General features: G+C 41.9%; 1 protein-coding gene across 1 annotated transcript in view; it reads right to left on the bottom strand.

Annotated features, from left to right (window-relative positions):
- LOC126252164 (uncharacterized) overlaps positions 1–25,938 on the bottom strand; it is a 193,808-nt gene extending 167,870 nt beyond the window's left edge. Inside the window, exon 1 of the mRNA XM_049953032.1 lies at positions 25,625–25,938. Within this exon, the coding sequence (XP_049808989.1) occupies positions 25,625–25,654 (30 nt within the window). The 5' untranslated portion in view covers positions 25,655–25,938. The remainder of the gene's footprint in view (positions 1–25,624) is intronic.
- Positions 25,939–26,144: the final 206 nt, after the last annotated feature.

The following is a 26,144-nucleotide window of genomic DNA, read 5'->3' as shown; positions in this document are numbered from 1 at the left end:
ACAGACTGCACACAGCACAGCCAGTGATTTTCATACAGAGCGCTACGTAACGTTGCCAATAAGAAAACATAAACAGCCTACTTACATAGCCCCCATGCTCCCCACAAAAAATTTTACAAATTGTTTTGGGAAGTGGCCAATAATGATTTGATAAAATTTTTCATAATTACAATAACAAAGATATCAAATGCACACACTTATTGATACAATGTTGGTCAACAGCTAAAATTTTCTCACAGTCCAAAAAGACAGTCCTGATCATTTATCACAGTAAAATTGCAGTGTTTTTCTCAAAGGCTGAGCAGTAAAAGAAAATGCACACCAAAGTAGTGGATTTCCATGCAATCTTGAAGAAGTAGTGTTGTCCTTCCAACGGAAAGACAGTGCTGACTCTTGACATGCAGACATGTATTGGTCCACAACAGAACAAACCCACAGCAGAGTCAGTCGAAATTTTGAAGAGTATTGGTAGGTAGGTCATCACAGAGCAGACCCACTGTAGTCCTGGTAGAGATTACAGTACTGGTGGGCCACCAGAGGTGCAGACCCACTGTAGTCCTTGTAGAAATAATGGTATTGGTGAGTCATCAAAGGTGTAGACCCACTGTAGTCCTTGTAGAAATAACGGTATTGGTGGGTCATCAAAGATGCAGACCCACTGTAGTCCTTGTAGAGATGGCCAACAGCCATCTGTTGTGACTGTGCAGGTGCACAATCACCATTGAAGAGTCTTGCAGATAATATAGCAAGTCCATAACCACCACTTGTGCACTCACAAAGTTTTTGGAACTGTCCTTAGAACCAGCAATGCTGTTATCCAGTCCCTTGCTGAATTTTTAACACACGTGCAAACACTAACAGTCCCTACTTCTCACATATTGTCCATATACTATTACCAACAGAAACGTGTGCAGTGAAATGGAACTTACAAGTTACTTAATTTGATGAACTGGTGTCAATTACAATTTTATAACAAGAATACAATAACAAAGGTACAAAATACATCATTAAAGAAAATAACAGTGTAGATAACATTTGTAGTAAAACAGGCTTTACAAAAGAATAGAAATAAACATGCACATCAGTGTTACAAGAATTATGCCATAAGTACACACATGAGCATTAAAACAGAACAGAATTAATAATGTCTAACATCTTTACAAAGTAAATAACATATGAAACTACACAGAGACAGGAAGAAAACAAATACACAAGGGTACACAAACACATAGTGGGATAACACAAAAGGAAAGGACAGGGTTTGTTTTCAGTGTAACATTTGGTGCTGCAGTCCAACCCAAAACTTCATTCCATAGATCTTTCGTCTTATTTCCACATTTGTTTCCACCAAAAAAATCCTAATCAAGCATGCTTTCTGTATATATATGTTCACATATTTCTTACCTCATTATTTATTTTCCATTATCTTACTTCATCATTTATTTCCAAGAAAATCCTACCTAAACCTGTTGTCCCTAAATGCTACTTTTTTGGTTCATATCCTCTTTCAAAATACTGTTTTGGCCAAACCATTTTCTTATAGCTTCTCAATGTATTTCTTCCAATTCATCACAACTTGTTCTCTTATATGGCCTACCCCATCTTAAGCTAACTTAAATCTACTGAGCTCAGATGCTAAACTAAGGGACGAGGCAATGCAGCAGCACAAAACAATTAACACAAACATCAATGACAAAAAATTCAAATTGGCAAAGCAATTGCAATATTACAACTAATATAAGGCACTGTGCAGCAAACAAGAAAAATAAATGCGTAGTAAAACTGGCTTAACAGCGTAATACAAAGTCAAATTCAGTAACATTATGCCTGGCAAACAGCAGCAGCAAATGAAATAACTTATATCTAAACATGACATAGCTCAAGCAGAAAAAATATTACATTAAAGACAACAATGCAGATAAGGGAAATGTCTGTTCACATCTTAATATCTATGTAATTAAAGTGGTGCACCACAACTTATTCTACAAAAGAAATTACCAGGTACTTGGAAAGAAAATTCTGTGTGCAATTCCTATGAAGGGAAATGTTTTTTTTTGTGCTCCTTCGTTTTTTTTTATTCCATCATAAAGTTACTATTTACTGGATCTGTAGGCATAAAATATTTATATTAGTACATCTATTAAATTTTATTTTAGCCAATGCTGCAGTGCAGCTAGAAACTAGATATAAAACAAAATGAGTGAATAAATACATAAAGCAAGCCATATGGCATTTCTGTCAACTAGCAAGACAATAACCGTGAAATGTTTCTCATCATTTCATTAGGCATTTTAGGAAATATCATAAATTAAGAGCTCCACAGTATAATGATATGTTTTCAAGTTTGAAGGTGTCGTATTTACGATGATTTCTACAAAGGAATGTCAATAGCGAGGACAATGGCCTCCCTTTTTTTTTCTACCTGTGCCTCTGAAAAGGCACACACTAATGGCTTTTTCTCCAGGCGTCTGACACAGCTGGGTGCCCACGACGCATTACGTGCAGGTGGTCACTTAACTTTCTTACGGAAATATTTACGACAGCAGTTTCTGCTACAGTGGCAGTCTCATATAAAAATATTTCACACGTCAAGAATTTGCGTTGCAAATGTGTAGAAACAAAATCCTATGAATATAACAGTGTCCAAAGAATTTTCGTCGGCATTGTAATACATTCACGCATTTACATACATTTCATAACTCTTAAAGTACGATTCTTGGTTTCCAACAACCTTTTTCACAAACCAGAGTCCCTAACCACTACTCATTATTCCTTACCTTATTCGTCGACACTTCTTAAATATTTCATAATAACAGATACGTAGCATACTCAAATAACTCATATAGCATCAGCTTATTGATCATAAACATACCGCAACAGCATAATACACATAGTCATCGTAATAATAACATCATAACACCTCAGTCAAATCTCAGAAACGTCGTAGCTTTCTGCAATAATTTCAAAACCTAAAAAAAATTCTCTGCTCATTTCAATAGTGTCATCTACCTCAAACGTACTTTAAAATCATGCTTCCTTACCAAATACATCATTCGAAGCTCTCATAGTATCACAATGGTTCCGAAAAAGTATGAACAGTTCACAAAGTACAGACACAATACAATTTCGTAAGTGTGAAGTTATCCAACGGTGTAATTACGTAAACATCTGTCACCGATTTAGTAAAATAAATATTTGTCACTCTCAGTTAAATGATCAGATAGCTGTGTAATTTGTGTGTTAGAGAAATATGGTACCAATGTGTAAAGTTGTATAAGCAAATACCATATTAGCTAGGGCTCCTTGTGCTTGCCAAACACATGGTACACAAAGTAAGCATGTACCCCCCTGAGGATTAATGTAATTATACCCTCAAGTGTTACAGATTACAGCAATGGAATGAAATGTATCATGGAAAACTTTCTTTGTAATTCTAAAATCTTGAAAAATAAATGGCTTAAGTACAAAATTAATCTCTCAAATGCATCTCCTGTCGCGCTAAATGTACGTCTTGCTGTAAGATAATTCTGTGGAAGTGTCGTAGTTATCGTCCTCTGTAAGCAATGTTCTGCTGAAGTCAATATACTTACCTCATCATAAACGAAAGTGAAATGCTTTGCGTATGGATACTGTAGTTATTACATACCTTACCATGATCAAGAAAGCACTATAATGTAACATATTGTTGTGCTACGAGAAAGGCTGTCTCATTGTAGCTATACCACAAAAGTTACTACTAAAACATGTTTTACTTTCCAGAATAATACAGAAAAACTGTGAAGAAATAAAACAGAAACACTGCAAAAGCAACATTGTATATTGTCACTCATTAGTAGCGTCGTGATAAAATCGTGTAGCTGTCACATAAACTAACCACTGTGTCATCTGGTATCTCACAGAAAGTACTTTAAATCCAGAATGTATTTTCAAGTAAACCAAAATGTTACATTAAAATCTCATTAGCAGTACTGGTAAATGTTCTAAGTATGTAAGCCTTATAGTCGTTACGTAATCGTGCAACTAACACGCAAGAATGTACACACACAATGACACTGTGACGTCTGTTCACTATAACAATGCATTCGTAATTTCTGTTTAAATAAGTTCTCTTGGTTCTTGATTGGATATTTAACACCAAACATTGTTGCATGTTAACAGTTTGTAAGTGTGACAAAGCTTACTAGTAACTTGAAGTGAAAAGTTATATGGCAAAGACAAAGTTAAAAAGCAGATTATCTTTCAATAAACGGTTTTACATGTGAAATGTGGTGCAAGCCTTTGCTCTTCCTAGTACGCAGAGTTTCAACTTTAACGAAATTACCATGTGGTATATGTCGGTAAAGAATACTGGAATTTTTCTCAAGGTTAGCGTATATGTTATTTTTTCCTGAGCCAGCCGGCGCACGGGGCTGCCTGCGGTGAGAGTCATTGTCTGTATCTTTGTTGGCGCGCGCCGTTATCGGGATTAGGAGACCGAACTTCTTCAAATTCACCTTGACGAGAAGGCGCTGCCCTGTTTGAAGCTCGCCAGTTTTGATGTAATTCAGGTCTGTCGTTACGATCATATCGTCTGTCGTCATGTCGGTAGATTCCATAGTTTCTTTCTTGTCGGTCACGTGGTGGAGAACTTCTCCCTGAATCGTAACTGCGCGCTGGTCCGTTGCGTCTAAAGTTATTCTGTCTCCCTTGATAATATTTATTTTGGTTCCCATATTGTCTGTTTCTCTAATTGTCTCTGTGATATAAAACTTCCCGGCAGATTAAAACTGTGTGCCCGACCGAGACTCGAACTCGGGACCTTTGCCTTTCGCGGGCAAGTGCTCTACCAACTGAGCTACCGAAGCACGACTCACGCCCGGTACTCACAGCTTTACTTCTGCCAGTACCTCGTCTCCTACCTTCCAAACTTTACAGAAGCTCGCAGGAGAGCTTCTGTAAAGTTTGGAAGGTAGGAGACGAGGTACTGGCAGAAGTAAAGCTGTGAGTACCGGGCGTGAGTCGTGCTTCGGTAGCTCAGTTGGTAGAGCACTTGCCCGTGAAAGGCAAAGGTACCGAGTTCGAGTCTCGGTCGGGCACACAGTTTTAATCTGCCAGGAAGTTTCATATCAGCGCACACTCCGCTGCAGAGTGAAAATCTCATTCTGGTCTCTGTGATAGTCATTACCGCGGAGAGGTGATCTTTCCCCGTAGTTATTACTACTCTGCCAATGGTTGTCATACGGGTGGTGTCTGTTTTGGTCACGATTTGTGTTGTGAGAATAGCCTTGTCGTGTCCAGTTATTACTTCTTTCATCGCGGAATTGCGACGGATATGACCTGTAATTGTTGTGTTCCTGTTTCCGCGTTCCGCGATTGTCAGTGTCAATTTCTAATTCTTGTAAGAGTCCGTGAAAAGCTTCAATGTCGTCTTTGCAATGTCCTGCCAAAATAATATGTCGTAAATGTTCAGGCAGTTTGATTAAGCAAATGCGGATGGTTTTCTGAGGGGCTGTATGGGTTTGAAAGATACTGATTCTTATGCAACATGTCTTCAAAATATTTCATAAGACTGGAAAATTCAGATTGTTCGAAACCTTTCATCATTATGATGCTATGATTTACTCGGTCGTGTGTGGCTTGAGACCAATATGCTGAGAGGAAGGCATGGTGAAACTCTCCTTCATTGTGGCAATCGTAAATGACCGACCGCATTCTTACAGCTGGTTCATTCTCTAAGTAACCACACATGAATTCTAATCTGTGTTCTAATGACCAGTTGGGAGGAAAAGAATGAGAGAATTGATGAAGCCACGCTTGTGGATGAATGTCGTTGCCAGAATTCTTAAATGTTTTGAATTTACGTGTAGTAGTAAAAAGCTTATAGTCAAAATCATCATGTCGGCGAGTCGCATGTCAGTCATTATTACGTCGTTTCGGTGGTTCCATCTCAAAATTCGGTGTGCCTTGCCAATTTCTTTCATAGCTTCCGAAATGCCCTGTGTTATTATTTTGTGGCTGTTCCGTATTTCTATGTCCCTCTTCCCGTATTGGGGCGCGAGTGTCCCCTGAAATACGTAATTCTTGTATTACCTGTGTCAGCTGATCTTGTATTTCCCGGATTTCTCTTTTGTACTGTGTATTGATTTGATTTTCATTTTGTTTGAATTTTCTAATTTGTTCGCTCTCTTCTGTGTCATTAAAGACTACCGGTTTTGTGTCATTCAGATTATCATCTACCTTCCTAGATAAATTATTTAGCTGATCCGAAAGTTCAACTACTTTCTCTGATAATGAACTAATTTCCTCCATGTGTCTTTCTGAACCAATTTTCAGAGTATCTACTGTGTCCTTTAAGTTTTCCTGTGTTGTTGCAAGTTGTGTAACCAAATCGGTAGATGCAACTGAGTCAATTTTAGCTTGCAAGGTCTCATGATTTTCATGAACAATGGTTTGCGGTTCTTTTATGGCTGCTTCGTGATTCTGTAATGCATTTTCATGCCGCGAAAAAATAGGTTGAAAATGCTCACAAATTTGTGTTTTTACGTCATTACAGACTTTTTGACATTTCGATTCAATGTTATGTAACTCAGTAGATAAATCTTCACGTGTTTGTTCAAGCGTGGTGTCTAACTTTTTAAGATTTTGTTCCACTGTGTCTAACTGTTGCTGTGTTTGTCTCTGGTGTTGTTCCATTGTGTCTAACTTTTGAAGCTTTTGTCCCATTTGTTGCATTAATTGTAATAACAATGCACTGGTGTCTGAAACATGTTCCTCAGTGCTTTTCGGCAGTGAATTTGCACCGGCAACATTCACATTTTGACAAGCAGAAAATGTGTCTTGACTTATTTGAGAAAACGGTGAGGACCCAAAACCTGAATCTACAGTATTTGTGAGATTGTGTCCTGTCATTTCGGATTCCTGAGGCGAGCTGTTGCCGACCGATCGATCGATAATGCTTCCCTGTTCACTAATTGTTTCACTGTCTACGCCATTATTTGCCGCCCGCTCCATTTCCCTATGCACAGTTACCAAATTACTACTTTGAACATTAGTTAATTCATTACATGGTGGCGCTAACACACTGCTTTCGTCTTCACTGTAATTTCGCAGTTTACTTTGGAGCCTACTATTACGTTTTTCACACGCCATTATTGTCACAGTATTTCACACGACAACACAGAAAAGCACAATTTGAAGAGCAAAAATGAGAGAACACATTAACATAGTACTTAAAATAATATCTAGTTAATTGCAAGCGCAGCTGCGAAATACTAGGTGCAAATCTACATGCATGGCACAACTGTGTACAACAATGAAAAACTACAACTACAAAGGAAATTCTCTCTATAATTACGCGCTAGCAATAAACAAAATCTACATTAATTACACAAACTACAAGAAAAAATCAGAAGATTCCAGTGAGGTATCCTCGGCTAAGGGTCGACATATGAAACGTCCCCTTTTGAACAATTATACATGACTGTGCTTAAACTGACACACAATATTTTTTAGCGCAACTCAGTCTGACTTTCAAAAATCCCTACAAAAGAATAGCCCTGACTAACATTAACCTATACCTTTCACAAATCACTTACCTCACAAAAATCTTCGTTACTCGAACTACTGCAATACAGCGAGCGCCACTACTGCCAGCTACATAAAAGATTCAAACTACGGAAGGCACTAACTACTGATAGGTATAGTTAGCAAATGAAAGATTTTGATAGAGAACAAACAATGTATTTACCTTAATAGTCATCAAAAGTCATAATATATATAGGAGTTCATAACATCCATTCTTACAAATATCAAAACTCCGCCATTTCTCTCCCCACATCCACCACTGCTGGCGGCTCACCTCCAACTGCGCAACGCTACGCGCTGTTCACATCCAGCTGCCCAACACTACAATGGCAGACAACAATGCAAACTAGCCACAGACTGCACACCGCACAGCCAGTGATTTTCAAACAGAGCGCTACGTAACGTTGCCAATAAGAAAACATAAACAGCCTACTTACAGAACAGCCCACAGCGTGATTTAGCCACCACCAGCTTGCACAGTGCCTTATTGACAACTTGGGCTCATGGCTTCGTGGGGTCTGCCCCCCACTCGAACCCTACCACCAGCTCTTACCAACTGAAATCGGGACTTATCTGACCAGGCCATAGTTTTCCAGTTGCCAAAGGTCAAAGACATATGATCACGAGCCCAGGAGGAACCCTGCAGCCACTGTCGTGCTATTAGCAAAGGTACTCGCATCTGCTACCATACACCATTAACGCTAAATTTCGCCACACTGTCCTGACGTATACGATCGTCATACGTCCCACGTTGATTTCTGCGGTTACTTCACACAGTGTTGCTTGTCTGTTAGCACCGACAACTCTACGCCAACGCCACTGCTCTAAGTAGTTAGGTGAAGGCTGTTGACCACTGCATTGTCCGTGGTGAGAGGTAATGTGTGAAATTTGGTATTCTCGGCACACTCTTGAGGCTGTGGTTCTCGGAATATTGAATCCCCGAACAACTTCCGAAACAGAATGTGCCATGCTTCTAGCTTGCAACTGCCGTTCCCCGATCAGAATCTGTTAATTCCCGTTGCGCGGCCATAATCACGTCGGAAACCTTTCCACATCAATCACCTGAGCACAAACGACAGCTCCGCCAATGCACTGCCCTTCTGTAACTTGTGTACGCAATTCTACCGCCATCTGTATATATGATATCGGTATCTCATGGCTTTCGTCACCTCAATGTACATGTGTTTGGTTCCAAATGTTTTTTAAAGTGTTGTGATCAGAAGATTTGATTTAGAATTTGGTAGATTAGAAGATGTTTTTGAATTCAGAGCATTACAATGGGAGAAAGAACATATTAAGAAGAATGGAGCTAATGAACAGACAGGCAATGAAAACGCTTATAGTGATGGTTTGCTGAAGTACATACAAGAACCTCCTCGGTCTCTAGTAACCCTCATTTCCTTTAGTTACTATGCGAGGGTCAGAACAAGAAGAAAAACATTAAGTTCTGGATGTTTATTATTAAGTACACTTCACTGAACCCGGCGGAGGTTCGAGTCCTCCCTCAGGCATGGGTGTGTGTGTTTGTCATTAGGATAATTTAGGTTAAATAGTGTGTAAGCTTAGGGACTGATGACCTTAGCAGTTAATTCCTATAAGATTTCACAACCACTTCACTGAAGACCACAAGCTCCTGATTTTGGGCTAGCCTCAACAATGACATTAATTCTAATTCGATTGATGCTAGTCGGTGAGACATGGGACTCCGTAGTTTAGCGACAATACAGTTGAGCGTAGTGTCACCGCCTGCCGTAACATAGCACTATCAGAATCTGCAGCAGTTACTTCCATTTGTGTCTCTAATTTTTCATCCTTTCTAAGCAAATCTTAAGAAAAAAACAAAAAGTCTGTTAGCAAGCCATGTAGGAGATCACCAGCTAGTAGAGGGCCAAGTACACAACCTGCCAACGATGAGGCGGCTTCTGATGGCGCTATGTGGGACTCGAAATCGACATTCCCATTAATAAAATCAAATGAGAAATGTTTTTGTACGTGTGCGTGCTAAGAGCTTTCTCGGAAATTTGTGTTTCTGTATGTAACGTTGGTTAGTAATTTGCCTTATCCTCTCGATTGTAGGTACAGTAATTAAATGTTGTGTGTATAGAGTAATATAATACGAGAATATGGGACAAAATACTGTATTACATAGGCAGTTGTAAGTACTAACTAGATTATTGCTAAAAGCGTTGCTGACCACAACATTCTGAAAGTGATTCACTGATATTGCATTAATAACGACTGCATAATATGATGGTTGCTGTAGACAATATAACAAATGAACACAGAGTTTTGAATTTGATACAAACTTTGCTCATTTTCACAGAATTGCGATTTTGTCACTTGCACCCCTTTCCTTTTAACCGCCTCAATTGATAGTTTCCTTTAATTTACGTCTATGGTCACATACTTTTTGTTAACAGATTACCCATTTCGATTTATAATGACCATCATCACAACTGTTTCAGAAAAACAAAGTCCTGTGGCTGCAGTACATTAGGACTTTGGTTTTATAAAACAGATCTGATTATGGTCATTATAGCCCGAAACAGGTAATCTGTTAACAAAAAGTTTGTGACTATAGACGTAAATTAAAGGAAACTTATTGGAACAAAGTCCTGTGGCTTCAGTACATTAGGACTTTGTTTTTATAAAACAGATCTGATGATGGTCATTATAGACCGAAACCGGTGCTCTGTTAACAAAACGTTTGTGACTATAGACGTAAATTAAAGGAAACTTATTGTATATACGGGTCACTGTTATATTCGCGACAATGTCGCAGCTTGTCAATTGATAGTGTCGTTGGGTCAACACAGGAAAACATTCGAGTTCACTGCTGCAGAGACCCCTGTTCAGAAACGTGTCCCCCTAAAAATTTATTTTCACATCAGCATTAGGCCTATACTCCATCTTCACGTCTGGCACAGATCGTCGCCTGTCCTGTTCTAGAAAGCGGACGATACATCGACCTCCGCGTTATGTGATGAGGTGTTGTCGTCCAATACCTTGTCGCCCAATCGTGATTTCATCGTTCTTCGACCATTTTCACCGAGCAACTGGCTCAAACCCGCGTACGGCCATCCAGATTTAGATTTCCCATGTTTTCCCTATCACTCCACGCTAAAGCCGGGACGGTGCCTTTGAAATGGCACGGCTGCGATCCATCCCCTTCCTTGCCACAATCCGAGCTTGAGCTCCGTCTCTAATGACCTCAAAGTCGAAGGGACGTTAAAACCTATCTTCTTTCGTTCATTCGACCGTCTCCCTTAAGGCGTGGACACACCAGGGCAACGGACGGCAGAGACTTGATTCGGCTTAGCAATGGTCGCCAACGCATGTTCAGCTTATCATCCACACCAAACGAATGGCTTGGGGTCAAGGGATTCGGCCATGTGGAATCGCAGTTGGCTCTGATAACACGCCGAAGTTGCTCCCAATTTGTTATTATATAAAGCAGCATTTTAATTACAATTTCACCTGCCGATATTACGAGGGAGAAGAGGATTTAGCGGTCCTCGCACATGCAGGATTTATTTTACTGCAAGAATCTGATCATCAGAAAAAAAGAAGAAGAAGAAACAAGGCCGGTGGACAGCCTCACTTTTAAAAAGTAGCGAGCAGAGTGGTGGGACGAATTAACGTCTGTTCTTAAGGCTGAATTGCAGTATAGGCTTTCTTTCTTTCTTTCTTTCTTTTGCTTGTGCCTCTTCCCCGCAATGACGCAGGGTCGGCATGGTTAATCGCATTTGGCGAGGTGAATTTTAATCGGTGGCCGGATGACCTTCCTGCCGCCACCCCGAACCCCCCGGGACGGAATTAGTGTACCCCAACTGTCTGTGTCTAGTGTAATCCATGGAAGAGTGTGAATGTGTTCAGATGTCTGCGAGCCGTGTAACTGAGGCGAGACGTGGGGACCAGCCCCGTATTCACCTAGTGGGATGTGGAAAACCGCCTAAAAACCACATCCAGGCTGGCTGGCACACCAGCACACCGGCCGGCACACCGGCTTTCCATCGTTAAGCCGCCTGGCGGATTCGAACCGGGGCCAGTGCGCCTACCCGAGTCCAGGAAGCAGCGCATTAGTGCTCTCGGCTAACCTGGCGGGTAATTACAGTATAGGCTATTTCAACAATTTTCGAATTGTTATTATATTGTGAGGAGAGCTGTGCTGCAGAAGAGAATAGTCACTCCCAATTTTGTTTGTTTCTCATTGTCATTAAGAGCCAAAAGATGTCAATAAAGACACCCTTTTGTTTTTAACATCGTGCATATCACTTTCTATGTCAGCTCTAATGCCCTCTCCATTTCCAATTTATACGCCACTGTTGTTAAACACAATAAATGCACACCTTTAGCGACAGCAGGAATTGCCTGCAGGGAAAACAGCGACTCTTGAAAATAAATATTTAGGATAGTCACAAGTCGTACTCAGTATGTTTTATTGACTGGTTCCACTCTTTAATTTAATAGCCAACTACTTTATTTTAAAGGGGGAGGCTGATAAAAACATACTCTATTTCAAAAATGCACCAAATCCACAGTTTTGGAGATATGGCAATGAAATTTTGTACTGTGTTGTACATGAAAGTAACAAATTTACATATAAAATCCTTTGATTATATATACTCAACTTTTTTTGAATGAAACTTGAAGTTTTATTTTAAAAAAATAATGTATGTTCCTTTTTCTTAGAAAGTATTCAAGAGATTCCTACAAAAATTTCTCTCTTTCGTCTCTTTATGTGTTGTAAGCTTCTCTCATGAGGTTTATCGAATAGGTCAAATAGGAGAATTTTGATAATTTTTAATTGTAATTCCACAAGTACAATTTCAAATTAATGCAAAATTCGAAGCACTTTGCCCCATATCTCAGCTTGCAATCAGAATTTCAAAATTTGCACTTGAGTTAACGTTTATTAGGTTTACCGAAATATGTGTACAAAATTACTAGCATTCATAGAATCTGAGGAAAAGGTATATAAACTTTTCAGGAAACGCAGTTTAAAGTTCAACCTCACTTTTTTCCTTATGTCACTTCTTCAGAAAGCACCACCCTTGTGGTCTGGGTCGTCTTTCCCTTCGAGGCTTCTCTTCTGGTTTCTTGTTGTCTGTCTTCTTTTCTTTACCAGGTCTTCAACTGACTTTTCAGCTGCAGAGACGCGCTGTAAATCTATTTTTCTGAGGATGTCTTGACTGAAATTTCCTACCTTGAAGCCCATTCTTTCTAATACCTTCATCCTCCCGACGTTCCCACCATTAAATACAATAACTGCACCATAAGTTGCAGTTCTGACAACTGTTGCAGATGGAAAAGTGTTTTTAGAGCATCGTTCCCATATGAGTGAATTTAGGGACTCATTTGGATTTTGGGTTTTGACAAGAACACACTTTTTGATAAGTTCAGGATCGGTCAAAGATGATCTATAAAACCAAAGAGTACGTATCACGGCCTTCTAGATGTATCCCGCACATGTCTGGTTGAAAGTAATACATAGAATCGTTGTTCACTGAGCTGATGTGCTGCTTCAAAACGTGGGCGTGGCAGGGAGGCCGCGTCAGGCTTTTAATTAATTTTCAGGCACTTCGGATGCTATTTCAACATTGAAACTTTGGGAACTTATTGTCCGTGAGTTGTCCTAACAAATAAAAAATAAATCTAAAATTGACAATTTTGATCAATTTCATGAACGTCCCCTCTTAAACACTAATTGCAGTATTTCTGATACGCTCTTATTAAATCAAAAATGATAACTGGTCAATAAACGCTGCTAACACAAGGAGAGGGGTCCCAATGCCAGCCACCCGCTAGAAGATCGAACCGCAAGCAGGGCCAATCACTTTGTTGGCTCCGATTTGGCGCCTGTGCATACTAAGCAAATCTCGGCCGACGAAACGGTTGTCTGTCGTCCGTTGGCCTTCTTTGGCCCAATGTGTACTCGCCTATAGATGCACAGGAAGGCTGCACGTGATGAGGCGAACAGCTTTAGAGTGGGGGAGGTGCTCATGGCAGCGGACGCTAACAGGCGATCATCATCACTGTTTCCGAGACGCTCGTTCCCAGGCGCTGGGCCACATTATCAGAGCACTTTTATTATTTATTATTATCTTGTTTCCAGTCATTAGTCTTCTGACTGGTTTGATGCGGCCCGCCACGAAAACCTCTTCTGTACTAACCTCTTCATCTCAGAGTAGCACTTGCAAACTACGCCTCAATTATTTGCTAGATGTATTCCACATTCTGTTTACTTCTACAGTTTTTACCCTCTACTACCCTGGAAGTTATTCACTATTGTTTTAAGTAGTGTCCTGTCGTCCTGCCCCTTCTTTTTGTCTGTTTTCCACATATTCCTTTCCTCTCTGATTCTGCGTAAAGCCTCCTCATTCCACCTAATTTTCAACATTCGTCTGTAGCACCACATCTCAAATGCTTCGATTCTCTTCTGTTCCGGTTTTACCACAGTCCATGTTTCACTACCATGCAATGATGTTCTCCAAACGTACATTTTCAGAAATTTCTTCCTCGAATTAAGTTTGACACTAGAAGACTTCTCTTCGTCACGAATGCCCTTTTTACTAGTGCTAGTCTGCTTTTTATGTCCTCCTCGGTCCGTCCATCATACGTTATTTTGCTGTCTACGCAACAGAACTGTTTAACTTCATCTACTTCATGAACATCAATCTTTATGTTAAATTTCTCACTGTGTTCATTTCTGCTTCTTTGATTTACTCTCAAATCATATTCTGTACTCAGTAGATTGTTCATTCCAGTCAGCACATCCTGTAATTCTTCTTCACTTTTGCTGAGGATAGCAATGTCATCCGTGAATCGTAACACCTTCAATTTTAATTCCAGTCTTTAACATTTCTCTTATTTCCTTCATTGTATCTTCGATGTATATACTACATCCCTGCCCTGAGCACTTAGTTCTTGGCCTTCCACTCTCATGATTCCCTCTTAGCTCTAGTACATGCTGAATATTACCCATCCCTTCCTGTATCTTACCCCTATTTTCCTCATAAGTTCCAACATTTTGCACCGTTTGTCATTGTCAAAAGCCTTTTGCAGGTAGTCAAATCCTATGAAAGTTCATTTTCTTTAGTCTTGCTTCCATTATCAACTGCCTCTCTGGTACCTTCACCTTTCCTAAAGCCAAGCTGACCGCCATCTAACACATCTTCAATTTCATTTTCCATTCTTCAGTATATTATTCTTGTCTGTAACTTGGATGCAAGAGCTGTTAAGCACATTGTACGATAATTCTCGCTCTTGTCAGCAATCGAAGTCTTCGGAATTATGTGGATGACGTTTTTCTGAATGTGCGATAGTATATCGTCAAGCTCATACATTCTACACACCAGCGTGAATAGTCCTTTTTTACCACTTCCCCCAATGGCTTTAGAAATGCTGATGGAATGTTATCTATTCTTTCAGCCTTATTTGATCTGAAATCTTCCAAAGCTCCTTTAAATTTTGATTCCAATACTGTCCTCACGATCTCTGATACATTGTTCCTGTTTCCTCTTCTATCATTTCATGAGACAAATCTACCCTCTCCTAGAGGCCTTCAATGTATTTCCACCTATCCGCTCTCTCCTCTGCAGTTAACAGTGCAATTCCCAGTGCACTCTTTATGTCACCACCCTTGCTTTTAATTACACCGAAGGTTGTTTTGACTTTTCTACATGCTGAATTAGTATTTCCGCCAAGTCACTTACGTCAGAGGATTTCCCTTGTTAATCGCTAGAATGATTTCCTATTCATTTCTGCTCCTCTTTTATACTTTGCTTTCCGCGTCTCGTGCCTGCAGAGGTACCACGAGGCGTGCAGTATCGCGGTTATCAGTGGTCACTACCCCAACGGCCTTGCCACAGGGGTAGCACAGGTTCTCGTCGGGTCAACGGTCCTATCCGGCTCGGCTAGTAGCAATTGGATGGGTGACCGTCCGAGTCTGCGGAGCGTTGTTTTCAAGCGGTATGCACTCGCCCTTGTGAGCCCAATTGAGGAGCTACTTGGTTGAGAAATAGCAGTTTCTGTCACGAGAGCTGACAACGGCCGGAAGAGCCACCATATGCCCCTGCATATCCGCTTATAGTACCGCCTAAAGGCTGAGGATGATACTGCGGTCGCTCGGTACCTCTCGGCTTTCCGAGGTCTGTTCGGGCGGAGTTCAGTTTTTAGTGCGGTCGTAATGTTTTGGTTCATCATTGTGTAGATAAAAGTTAGTGTTTGTGGGTGAAGAAGATACTTCCAGAACCACTATCCACCAGTCACTGGCTCGTATGTCTGGGGCTGTCCTTCTTTCGACTGTTGTGCACTGAGAGGTTGTGGGTCATAACCGTTGTGCTTGTGGAGATACGTTTTAAATGGCCGCCATCACATCGTTGTGGTCTTCTGTCCCCTTTGCACCGATGTATTTTTCAACAGAAAAAAACAGAGAAACATTATCGAGCTTTTACTAATGTTCTAGAATGTTAACGAATGTTTTTGAATCCTCTACAATACATCTTAGAAACGGCACATGTCGCAATGAAACGCACTGCGGCAAAATCGTCTTAACCGATGACTTGTACAGCGTAGTAAACAGACAGGAACAGCTCTTCGTAAACTTACGTGAACAAAGAACTGTTGCATGAGTGAACATAGAATATAGAGCAAGATAAAGGAACATTTAAATGTACTGATACTACGACAAACCAAGTCGAAAGCATCAGCTACGTGCCATGTGACACTACAGAAGAATGCTGATGATTTGATGGATTGATGGATAGATTGGATAACTAATGAGAGGGTACTGCATTGAGTTGGCATTGAGTCGGGGAGAAAACAGTTTGGTTCAAATGGCTCTGAGCACTATGAGACTTAACATCTTAGGTCATCAGACCCCTAGAACTTAGAAGTACTTAAACCTAACTAACCTAAGGACATCACACACATCCATGCCTGAGGCAGGATTCGAACCTGCAACCGTAGCAGTCACGCGGTTCCGGACTGAAGCGCCTAGAACCGCACGGTCACCAAGGCCGGCCAGAAAACAGTTTGATACCACAAGTTGTCTAAAAAAAAAAAGAAAAGAAAAGGAAAAGGGACAAACTAGCTGGATAATTGTTGCATCAAACTCAAACCAGTCTTCCGTTGAAGACAACAAAAACAACTTGTCTTTCATTAATTCGTCCCCTCAGTCTATCCCTGAGTCTTGAAATCCAACGAACAACTTTTTTGGTTTATCTATTTGCCAGACTACATTCACACTCATCTGCATTTCTTTTTGCATTAAAGTCATAGTCTCGCCTACCTCGCAACTCTGTACCCTGACCTGTTTCTTCGTTTTCCTGTCTCCCCTTGTAATATACAATCTGTATTTTCCATAACTCGCTGAGAAGCCATCAGGTTTTCAGTGGTTCCCGATTTTAAAGCCTCTATGTCAGGACAAGAGCGAAACTCGTAAGTTTCATAAGCGCCAACTGTTCGCACACTTCGCAAAATTAGTTTAGCAAAAACACTGCAATCCAGTTTTATTCATTTCTTTATTTCTTTCCAGTCATATCAGTCTTTATCTTCAAAGGACATAAACACAAAAACTCACCTCGTTCTCTGAGTTAATTGCTAATTTAACTATCGTCTTTTGCACATATCAATTATATCTTATGTTATTCTTATTGTAACTGACTTTAAAGTCCACTTTCTAACTTGCTTTATTAAGTTCCCCCTATCCTTTTTTAAGTGTATCTACGCTAAAGCCAAACGATTCAGTGTTAGCATCGAAACGACGGTGATTCTGAAATTTCCATTAACACCTACTGCTACTTCTTTTACGCAGTTGAAGGATCTGAAAAGCTCCTCAAGGGATGCTGACAACAGTTTTGCTTATACTGAGTTCGCTGCACTATAGACTACCGTAATGAAGTCTAGAAGAACTGACGAATACAACTTTCATCTATTGGGTATGTAGCATTTATTGTAAACTTCCTCACGAAAATGCTCCTAAGCAGTATTTCAAACTACGTTTGCAGAAATAATTTCACCTGTCTGAGAGAAAATTCAGGTGTAGGCACATTTATTCACGCGCAAAGTATAATTTCGGTACTAGATAAAATAGATTCCCAAATTAACTGCTCACTGGAAAGTATATACAGTATGAGAAGCCTGTTCCATGTGTCCCTTGAAACAGAGGTTTAATTGTATCTTCTGTGAATGTGACGTGTAAAGATTTGATGCAGATCCGTAAATTTCTCTTCGCCGAGTTAGAAAACATAGGTCATTTGTCATAATGTCTCACTTTTTTCTAAATCACACGATTTTCAGAATTTTTGGGACATGTCAGGTCCATAAAAACATGTTAGTCTGTTCACTAATTCATGCCGAACGTGATAGCTCTTGGACAACACGCTGAATTTCAAAAATGAGATCTAGGTCCCAAGCTCCTATATCTGCCTAAGAAATGTGTGTGTTATCTTTTAGCCACAGTGTTAAAAACAATACTTTTAAATGCCAGCGGATGAGAGATATACTGTTTGGACTTCGTGTAGCACATGCTCTGAAGGGACGTGAGAAGTAACTAATATAATAAGATTTTTTTTGTTTTGTTTTTTTCCTTTCTTCGCCTTTTCGTTGTGCTTAGGAGGAGCGTTACAGTAGTGAAGGTTTTCGATTTCTTCTGTACACATTTCTTAATAGACGGTTTGAGAAACTGCTGTTTGTTGTTTTCTCCTGTTATATATTAAAAGGTTTCTACGTAAATAAAAATGCATATAAATATACGAAGGCGTGACGAATGGTATTGCCCAAAAGTTTTAATGTTAAAACTCTTGAAATGTTTAAAATGAATCAAACGTTTTTTATATTCTACATCTTTATTCTTCAAATCTACAAACTTATTCCCCGACGCAGTCATCCTGGCACGAACACATATCTCGCGACATAACAGCAGTTTGTTGATACCGTCACTGTAGAATGTTTGATCTTGTTGACGGAGCTACAGACTCACCACTGTTTGCACCGCTCTATCACTATCAAGGTGTCGGATTGTGGCAGATAAGTTGTTCTGAAGGTGACAGGGGTAATATACAGGGAGCTAAAGGCTATTTACAATTTGTACAGAAAGCAGATGACAGTTATAAGAGTCGAGGGACATGAAAGGGAAGCAGTGGTTGGGAAGGGAGTGAGACGGGGTTGTAGCCTCTCCCCGATGCTATTCAATCTGTATGTTGAGCAAGCAGGAAAGGTAACAAAAGAAAAGTTCGGAGCAGGTATTAAAATCCATGGAGAAGAAATAAAAACTTTGAGGTTCGCCGATGACATTGTAATTCTGTCAGAGACAGCAAAGGACTTGGAAGAGCAGTTGAAGGGAATGGACAGTGTTTTGAAAGGAGGATATAAGATGAACACCAACAAAAGCAAAACGAGGATAATGGAATGTAGTCGAATTAAGTCGGGTGATGCTAAGGGAATTAGATTAGGAAATGAGACACTTAAAGTAGTAAAGGAGTTTTGCTATTTGGGGAGAAAAATAACTGATGATGGTCGAAGTAGAGAGGATATAAAATGTAGACTGGCAATGGCAAGGAAAGCGTTTCTGAAGAAGAGAAATTTGTTAACATCGAGTATAGATTTAAGTGTCAGGAAGTCGTTTTTAAAAGTATTTGCATGGAGTGTAGCCATGTATGGAAGTGAAACATGGACGATAAATAGTTTAGACAAGAAGAGAATAGAAGCTTTCAAAACTTGGTGCTCCAGAAGAATGCTGAAGATTAGATGGGTAGATCACGTAACTAATGAGGAGGTATTGAATAGAATTGGGGAGAAGAGGAGTTTGTGGTAGGACATGTTCTGAGGCATCAAGGGATCACCAATTTAGTACTGGAGGGCACGGTGGAGGGTAAAAATCGTAGAGGGAGACCAAGAGATAAATACACTAAGCAGATTCAGAAGGATGTAGGCTGCAGTAGGTACTGGCAGATGAAGAAGCTTGCACAGGATAGAGTAGCATGGAGAGCTGCATCAAACCAGTCTCAGGACTGAAGACCACAACAACAAACGACAACATGACGGTGTATAGCGGAACTATGTCGATGCGTGACAAACAGCGTGCTGTAATCGAGTTTCGAATTCGAAGGGTACCTCTCCTTCAGCATGACAACGCCAGACCACACGCTCCGTCGTCTCCCATAGCATCGATAGCATAATACTGCTCCCATCAGCCTGTGTCCAGGGCGCGCTTCAGGCCTCCGTTACATCGATGGCGGCGCTTGTAGAGACGACCATCGACCTAGTGTAGCAAAAATGTGATTCTCCTGAAGAGCCAACATGTTTCCATTGATGGACGGTCGAATCCCGATGGTCCCGTGCTCACTGCAATCGTAATTGACGATGGCGTTGAGTCAACATGTGAACACGTAGTGGTGGTCTGCTGCGGAACTGCATGTTCAACAATGTACAATGAACGGTGTGCTCCAAAACACTTGTACGTGCACCAGCATTGGTTCTTTCGGCAGAGATTCCACAGATCACCACCTATTCTACTTCACAGGGCAGGTATGCCTCTGAACCCTACGTTCTGTGAAGAGTCGTAGGCGTCCAATCATTTAGCGCCTAGTGGTAATTCCAGTATTCTTAAATGCGCGTGAATATTTGAATTACGCCGAGCGAGGTGGCGCAGTGGTTAGCACACTGGACTCGCATTCGGGAGGACGACGGTTCAATCCCGTCTCCAGCCATCCTGATTTAGGTTTTCCGTGATTTCCCTAAATCGTTTCAGGCAAATGCCGGGATGGTTCCTTTGAAAGGGCACGGCCGATTTCCTTCCCCATCCTTCCCTAACCCGAGCATGCGCTCCGTCTCTAATGACCTCGATGTCGACGGGACGTTAAACAACACTAACCTAACCCCTATTCGAATTACATAAGAACTTGCGTTCGTTTTATTAGAGACGTACTTTTATTCTCTGAACATGGTCATTTCTGGAAGGAGACCATTTGTGCTGCCCTTCTTTGGATCCGTTCAATATGGCCTGTTACTCTACATACTTGAGAAATACTCTAGAATCCACTGATGGCATTTCCCTAATATTATACCAATGAACCGCAATCTGCCACCTGCTTTACTGGCTCTATGTTATTGGTTCAGTTTATACCCTTGCAAACTGTTCGACGGAGGTATTTGTGCCGGCCGAGGTGGCCGAGCGGTTCTAGGCGCTTCAGTCTGGAACCGCGAGACCGCTACAGTCGCAGGTTCGAATTCAGCCTCGGGCATGAATGTGTATGATGTCCTTAGGTTAGTTTTTAATTAGTTCTAAGTTCTAGGCGACTGATGACCTCAGAAGTCGAGTCGCATAGTGCTCAGAGCCATTTGAACCATTTTGGAGGTATTTGTATGTGTTGTCAGATTCCAAATGCGACTCACTGATATTGTAATCATAGGATACTACGTTTTTCAGTTTTGTGAAATGCACAGTTTTACATTTAAAGTAAGTTTGTCAGTCCCTACGACGCTTAGAAATCACATCAAGATGTGACTGACGATGAGAGCGCTAGTACTGATTCTGCAAAAACTTATCTCAGTGGAAAAGGAGTCAAAGTAAGCGAACATACGTCTCGGCTTATCCGTTGATACCAGACCGTTTCTGAAAAAACGGAGGTCAAAGTATTCGAGGTATTTATGTTCCTCTTAGCGGTAAGTAGTGGCGCAGTAGCCAGCGTTGCAGCTTCGCACTTTTGCCCCCGTATTCGAAACCCGATTATTTGTTTTATTCTTGTTTTTCATTTATCTGCACATGTCCATAGAAGATTACTGCATGCATGGTTTCCAATGTATACTGAAATAACATTGTCCTTATTCGTCTACTAACTACACTCCTGGAAATTGAAATAAGAACACCGTGAATTCATTGTACCAGGAAGGGGAAACTTTATTGACACATTCCTGGGGTCAGATACATCACATGATCACACTGACAGAACCACAGGCACATAGACACAGGCAACAGAGCATGCACAATGTCGGCACTAGTACAGTGTATATCCACCTTTCGCAGCAATGCAGGCTGCTATTCTCCCATGGAGACGATCGTAGAGATGCTGGATGTAGTCCTGTGGAACGGCTTGCCATGCCATTTCCACCTGGCGCCTCAGTTGGACCAGCGTTCGTGCTGGACGTGCAGACCGCGTGAGACGACGCTTCATCCGGTCCCAAACATGCTCAATGGGGGACAGATCCGGAGATCTTGCTGGCCAGGGTAGTTGACTTACACCTTGTAGAGCACGTTGGGTGGCACGGGATACATGCGGACGTGCATTGTCCTGTTGGAACAGCAAGTTCCCTTGCCGGTCTAGGAATGGTAGAACGATGGGTTCGATGAGGGTTTGGATGTACCGTGCACTATTCAGTGTCCCCTCGACGATCACCAGTGGTGTACGGCCTGTGTAGGAGATCGCTCCCCACACCATGATGGCGGGTGTTGGCCCTGTGTGCTTCGGTCGTATGCAGTCCTGATTGTGGCGCTCACCTGCACGGCGCCAAACACGCATACGACCATCATTGGCACCAAGGCAGAAGCGACTCTCATCGCTGAAGACGACACGTCTCCATTCGTCCCTCCATTCACGCCTGTCGCGACACCACTGGAGGCGGGCTGCACGATGTTGGGGCGTGAGCGGAAGACGGCCTAACGGTGTGCGGGACCGTAGCCCAGCTTCATGGAGACGGTTGCGAATGGTCCTCGCCGATACCCCAGGAGCAACAGTGTCCCTAATTTGCTGGGAAGTGGCGGTGTGGTCCCCTACGGCACTGCGTAGGATCCTACGGTCTTGGCGTGCATCCGTGCGTCGCTGCGGTCCGGTCCCAGGTCGACGGGCACGTGCACCTTCCGCCGACCACTGGCGACAACATCGATGTACTGTGGAGACCTCACGCCCCACGTGTTGAGCAATTCGGCGGTACGTCCACCCGGCCTCCCGCATGCCCACTATACGCCCTCGCTCAAAGTCCGTCAACTGCACATACGGTTCACGTGCACGCTGTCGCGGCATGCTACCAGTGGTAAAGACCGCGATGGAGCTCCGTATGCCACGGCAAACTGGCTGACACTGACGGCGGCGGTGCCCAAATGCTGCGCAGCTAGCGCCATTCGACGGCCAACACCGCGGGTCCTGGTGTGTCCGCTGTGTCGTGCGTGTGATCATTGCTTGTACAGCCCTCTCGCAGTGTCCGGAGCAAGTATGGTGGGTCTGACACACCGGTGTCAATGTGTTCTTTTTTCCATTTCCAGGAGTGTATATACCGGGTGATCAAAAAGTCAGTATAAATTTGAAAACTGAATAAATCACGGAATAATGTAGATAGAGAGGTAAAAATTGACACACATGCTTGGAATGACGTGGGGTTTTATTAGAACCGAAAAATAGTTCACAAAATGTCCGACAGATGGCGCTGGACAGCAAAACGTCAGTGACTGCGCATGACAATCGTCATGCTTAGCCTCCCAGGTTCCCAGACCTCAATCTGTGCGATTATTGGCTTTGGGGTTACCTGAAGTTGCAAGTGTATCGCGATCGACCGACATCTCTAGGGATGCTGAAAGACAACATCCGACGCCAATGCCACACCAAAACTCCGGACATGCTTTACAGTGCTGTTCACAACATTATTCCTCGACTATAGCTATTCTTGACGAATGAAGGTGGACATATTGAGCATTTCCTGTAAAGAACATCATCTTTGTTTTGTCTTACTTTGTTATGCCAATAATTGCTATTCTGATCACATGAAGCGCCATCTGTCGGACATTTTTTCTGTTATATTTTTTTGGTTCTAATAAAACCCCATTGCATTCCAAGCAAGTGTGTCAATTGGTACCTCTCTATCTACATTATTCCGTGATTTATTCAGTTTTCAAATTTATAGTGACTTTTTGACCACCTGGTACGGTGAATGAAAAAAAAGAGAAAAAGAGAAAATTATTTGAAACTGTTTTCGGTGAAATTCCTGTAGTACATCTTGATTCATAATCAAGTTCCGTTTTTACCGAGTGAGATTCATACGGAGAATGCCGCTGTGGCAAACCGGCCTTCGCGCGGTGCTCGTGGTCAGAATTTCTGTTTCGATTGTTTCTACAGTCGGTATCATTCAAGCCAATGCACCAAAAATTTCTGAAGAATAAGCATAAGAATAAAATATAAGAATTAATATAGCAATTGATGTAGGAATGAAATACAAGATGATGAGAATTTAATAGGAATGTAACTCCTGAAAATAACATACACACACATATAATATATAGGTAAATGTATGACACCTACTGTATTGGGAAACCTAGCTGTAATTTTACAATTAATATAACGCCCTTGTAACCCATAACTTGTTAAGAAACACTCATGGAGTAACCTTCTACGGACATGTGTAGATAACTGAATAAATAAATAAATACGATAATCAGGTTTCGAACACAGGGAGCAAAAATGAGAGACCGCTACGCTAGCCATTGCGGCACCATTTCGACTGAAATTACAACGCTCTAAAAAAGGCATCTAAACTACATTGAAAATTTTGACCGTGGTTTTCTCAGAAACGGTCCAGTATCTCCGAATAAACCAAGACGTGTCTTCGGTTATTTTTGACTTCTCTTCCCCTGAGCGAAGTATCTGGGAAATCTCGCCGTGTTCTCCTCGACAATATTTGTCCACTTTTTCTTCAGACATTACGTCATTACAGATAACCGCATCGTCTGTGAAAAGTCTCATGTAGAGAAGTAGATAGTAGCGGATGCCTGTGATTGTTATTGCCTAGCTGGCTTCTGTGGCTAAGCGGTTCTAGGCGCTTCAGTCTGGAACCGCGCGACTGCTATGGTCGCAGATTCGAATCCTGTCTCGGGCATGGATGTGTGTGATGGCATTAGGTTAGTTAGGTTTAAGTAGTTCTAAGTCTAGGGGACTGATGACCTCATATGTAAAGTTCCATAGTGCTCAGAGCCATTTGAACCATTTTGTTATTACATAACATTAGCTCTCGAACATTCCTGGAGGCTCTCCTTCATGATACGATTCATGGAATACAACGTGTGAATGAATGAATGGAAGGATGAATATTACCTCCTCAGATTAAGGTATTTAATGGCATCCTCTACATACGCGAAAGTCTAGTTCTGTTCACATCAGACATTCGATAGTTAGAAACGCAAAGGCTAGTTCTGTTCACATCAGACATTCCAGAGTTAGAATCTACAAGCGTATTTGGCCTCAGGAGACTTAAACTAGAGGAAAAATTGTCACAGCAATCAGTATGTTTTGTAGACTGGTGATCTTTATTGTCGAAACTGGCAGCACTCTATAAATATTCACTAAGATCCTGGCGATGTAGTTCTCCACATACAAAACGTTACAGCTGTAGTGCATATCTTACTTGCTTATTTCAAGTTTCTGCTAGCAGTCACTTTTTATTTTATGCTTAATCTAACATAATGCAACGCGTTTCGAACATGTTTTGGTCATTCTCAAGCGTTTGTACATACATACATACATCGAGGAATGTACTCGATGTATGTATATATGTACAAACGCTTGAAGATGAACAAAACATGTTCGAAACGCGTTGCATTATGTTAGGTTAAGCATAAAATAAAAGGTGATTGGTAGCATAAACTTGAAATAAATAATATTCCCACACAGTCACGGTTCACAAACATAGCCATTATGGCAGAAAATAAATATCTTACTTGTACTGAAAATGTCACGCATTGCCGATTAAAAAAATGGTTCAAATGCCTCTGAGCACTATGGGACTTAACATCTGAGGTGATCAGTCCTCTAGACTTAGAACTACTTAAACCTAACCAACCTAAGGATATCACACACACCCATGCCCGAGGCAAGATTCGAACCTGCGACCGTAGAGGTCGCGTGGTTCCAGACTGTAGCGCCTAGAACCGCTCGGCCACCCTGGCCGGCATTGCCGATTATTTCCACGTCATGTTCACGGATTCGCCGCGGCGTCTAGTGTGGATAGAGCTTCACGCTACTCTACAAAAGTATTACTGAATCACTAGTGAAGACAGAAGTTTTTTGTGACTCACCACGTGGAGATGCATCTCTCGCAGTGCCATCTTCTATCGTCGCGTCACCGAACCGCTACACACGCACACAACTGACAGGAACACTACGTCAGAGCTATCGCCCACCTGTCAGTTCGTTGACAGATACGAGAACAACACTGAAGCTAGCGTACAACATTGACGTTGGGAGGTCAACGGAGCGGCGCCACGTGGTCACTTCCATCGCGTCGTGGCCGGCGGCAAAGAAAAGGTAACAAGTGAACGCGGCGGCCGACCGTAAGCACGCGGAGACCGACCTGTAGTTATACAGTTGCCTGTTGACAGTGCGGCTCGGCGGCGTCCACGAGGAAGCAGAAGCAGATAGCACGTCCGCCGGCTTTCCCAGCACGCGTTGCACAACACGCCGCCCCACCGCTGCCCCCCCACTACCCCCTGCGACCTCGCTGCCGCTTCGGCGGCCAACAGGTTGACGTGAGGCGGCGGCGAAGTCCTCAGCTAGCGGTGCGGTGAGCCTTACATGCCAGGGACCGGTTCTCCGTCC

This window comes from Schistocerca nitens, chromosome 4 (genome assembly GCF_023898315.1).
Source record: "Schistocerca nitens isolate TAMUIC-IGC-003100 chromosome 4, iqSchNite1.1, whole genome shotgun sequence".
Lineage (NCBI taxonomy): Eukaryota > Metazoa > Arthropoda > Insecta > Orthoptera > Acrididae > Schistocerca > Schistocerca nitens.
This window is presented reverse-complemented; position numbering and strand designations above follow the sequence as displayed.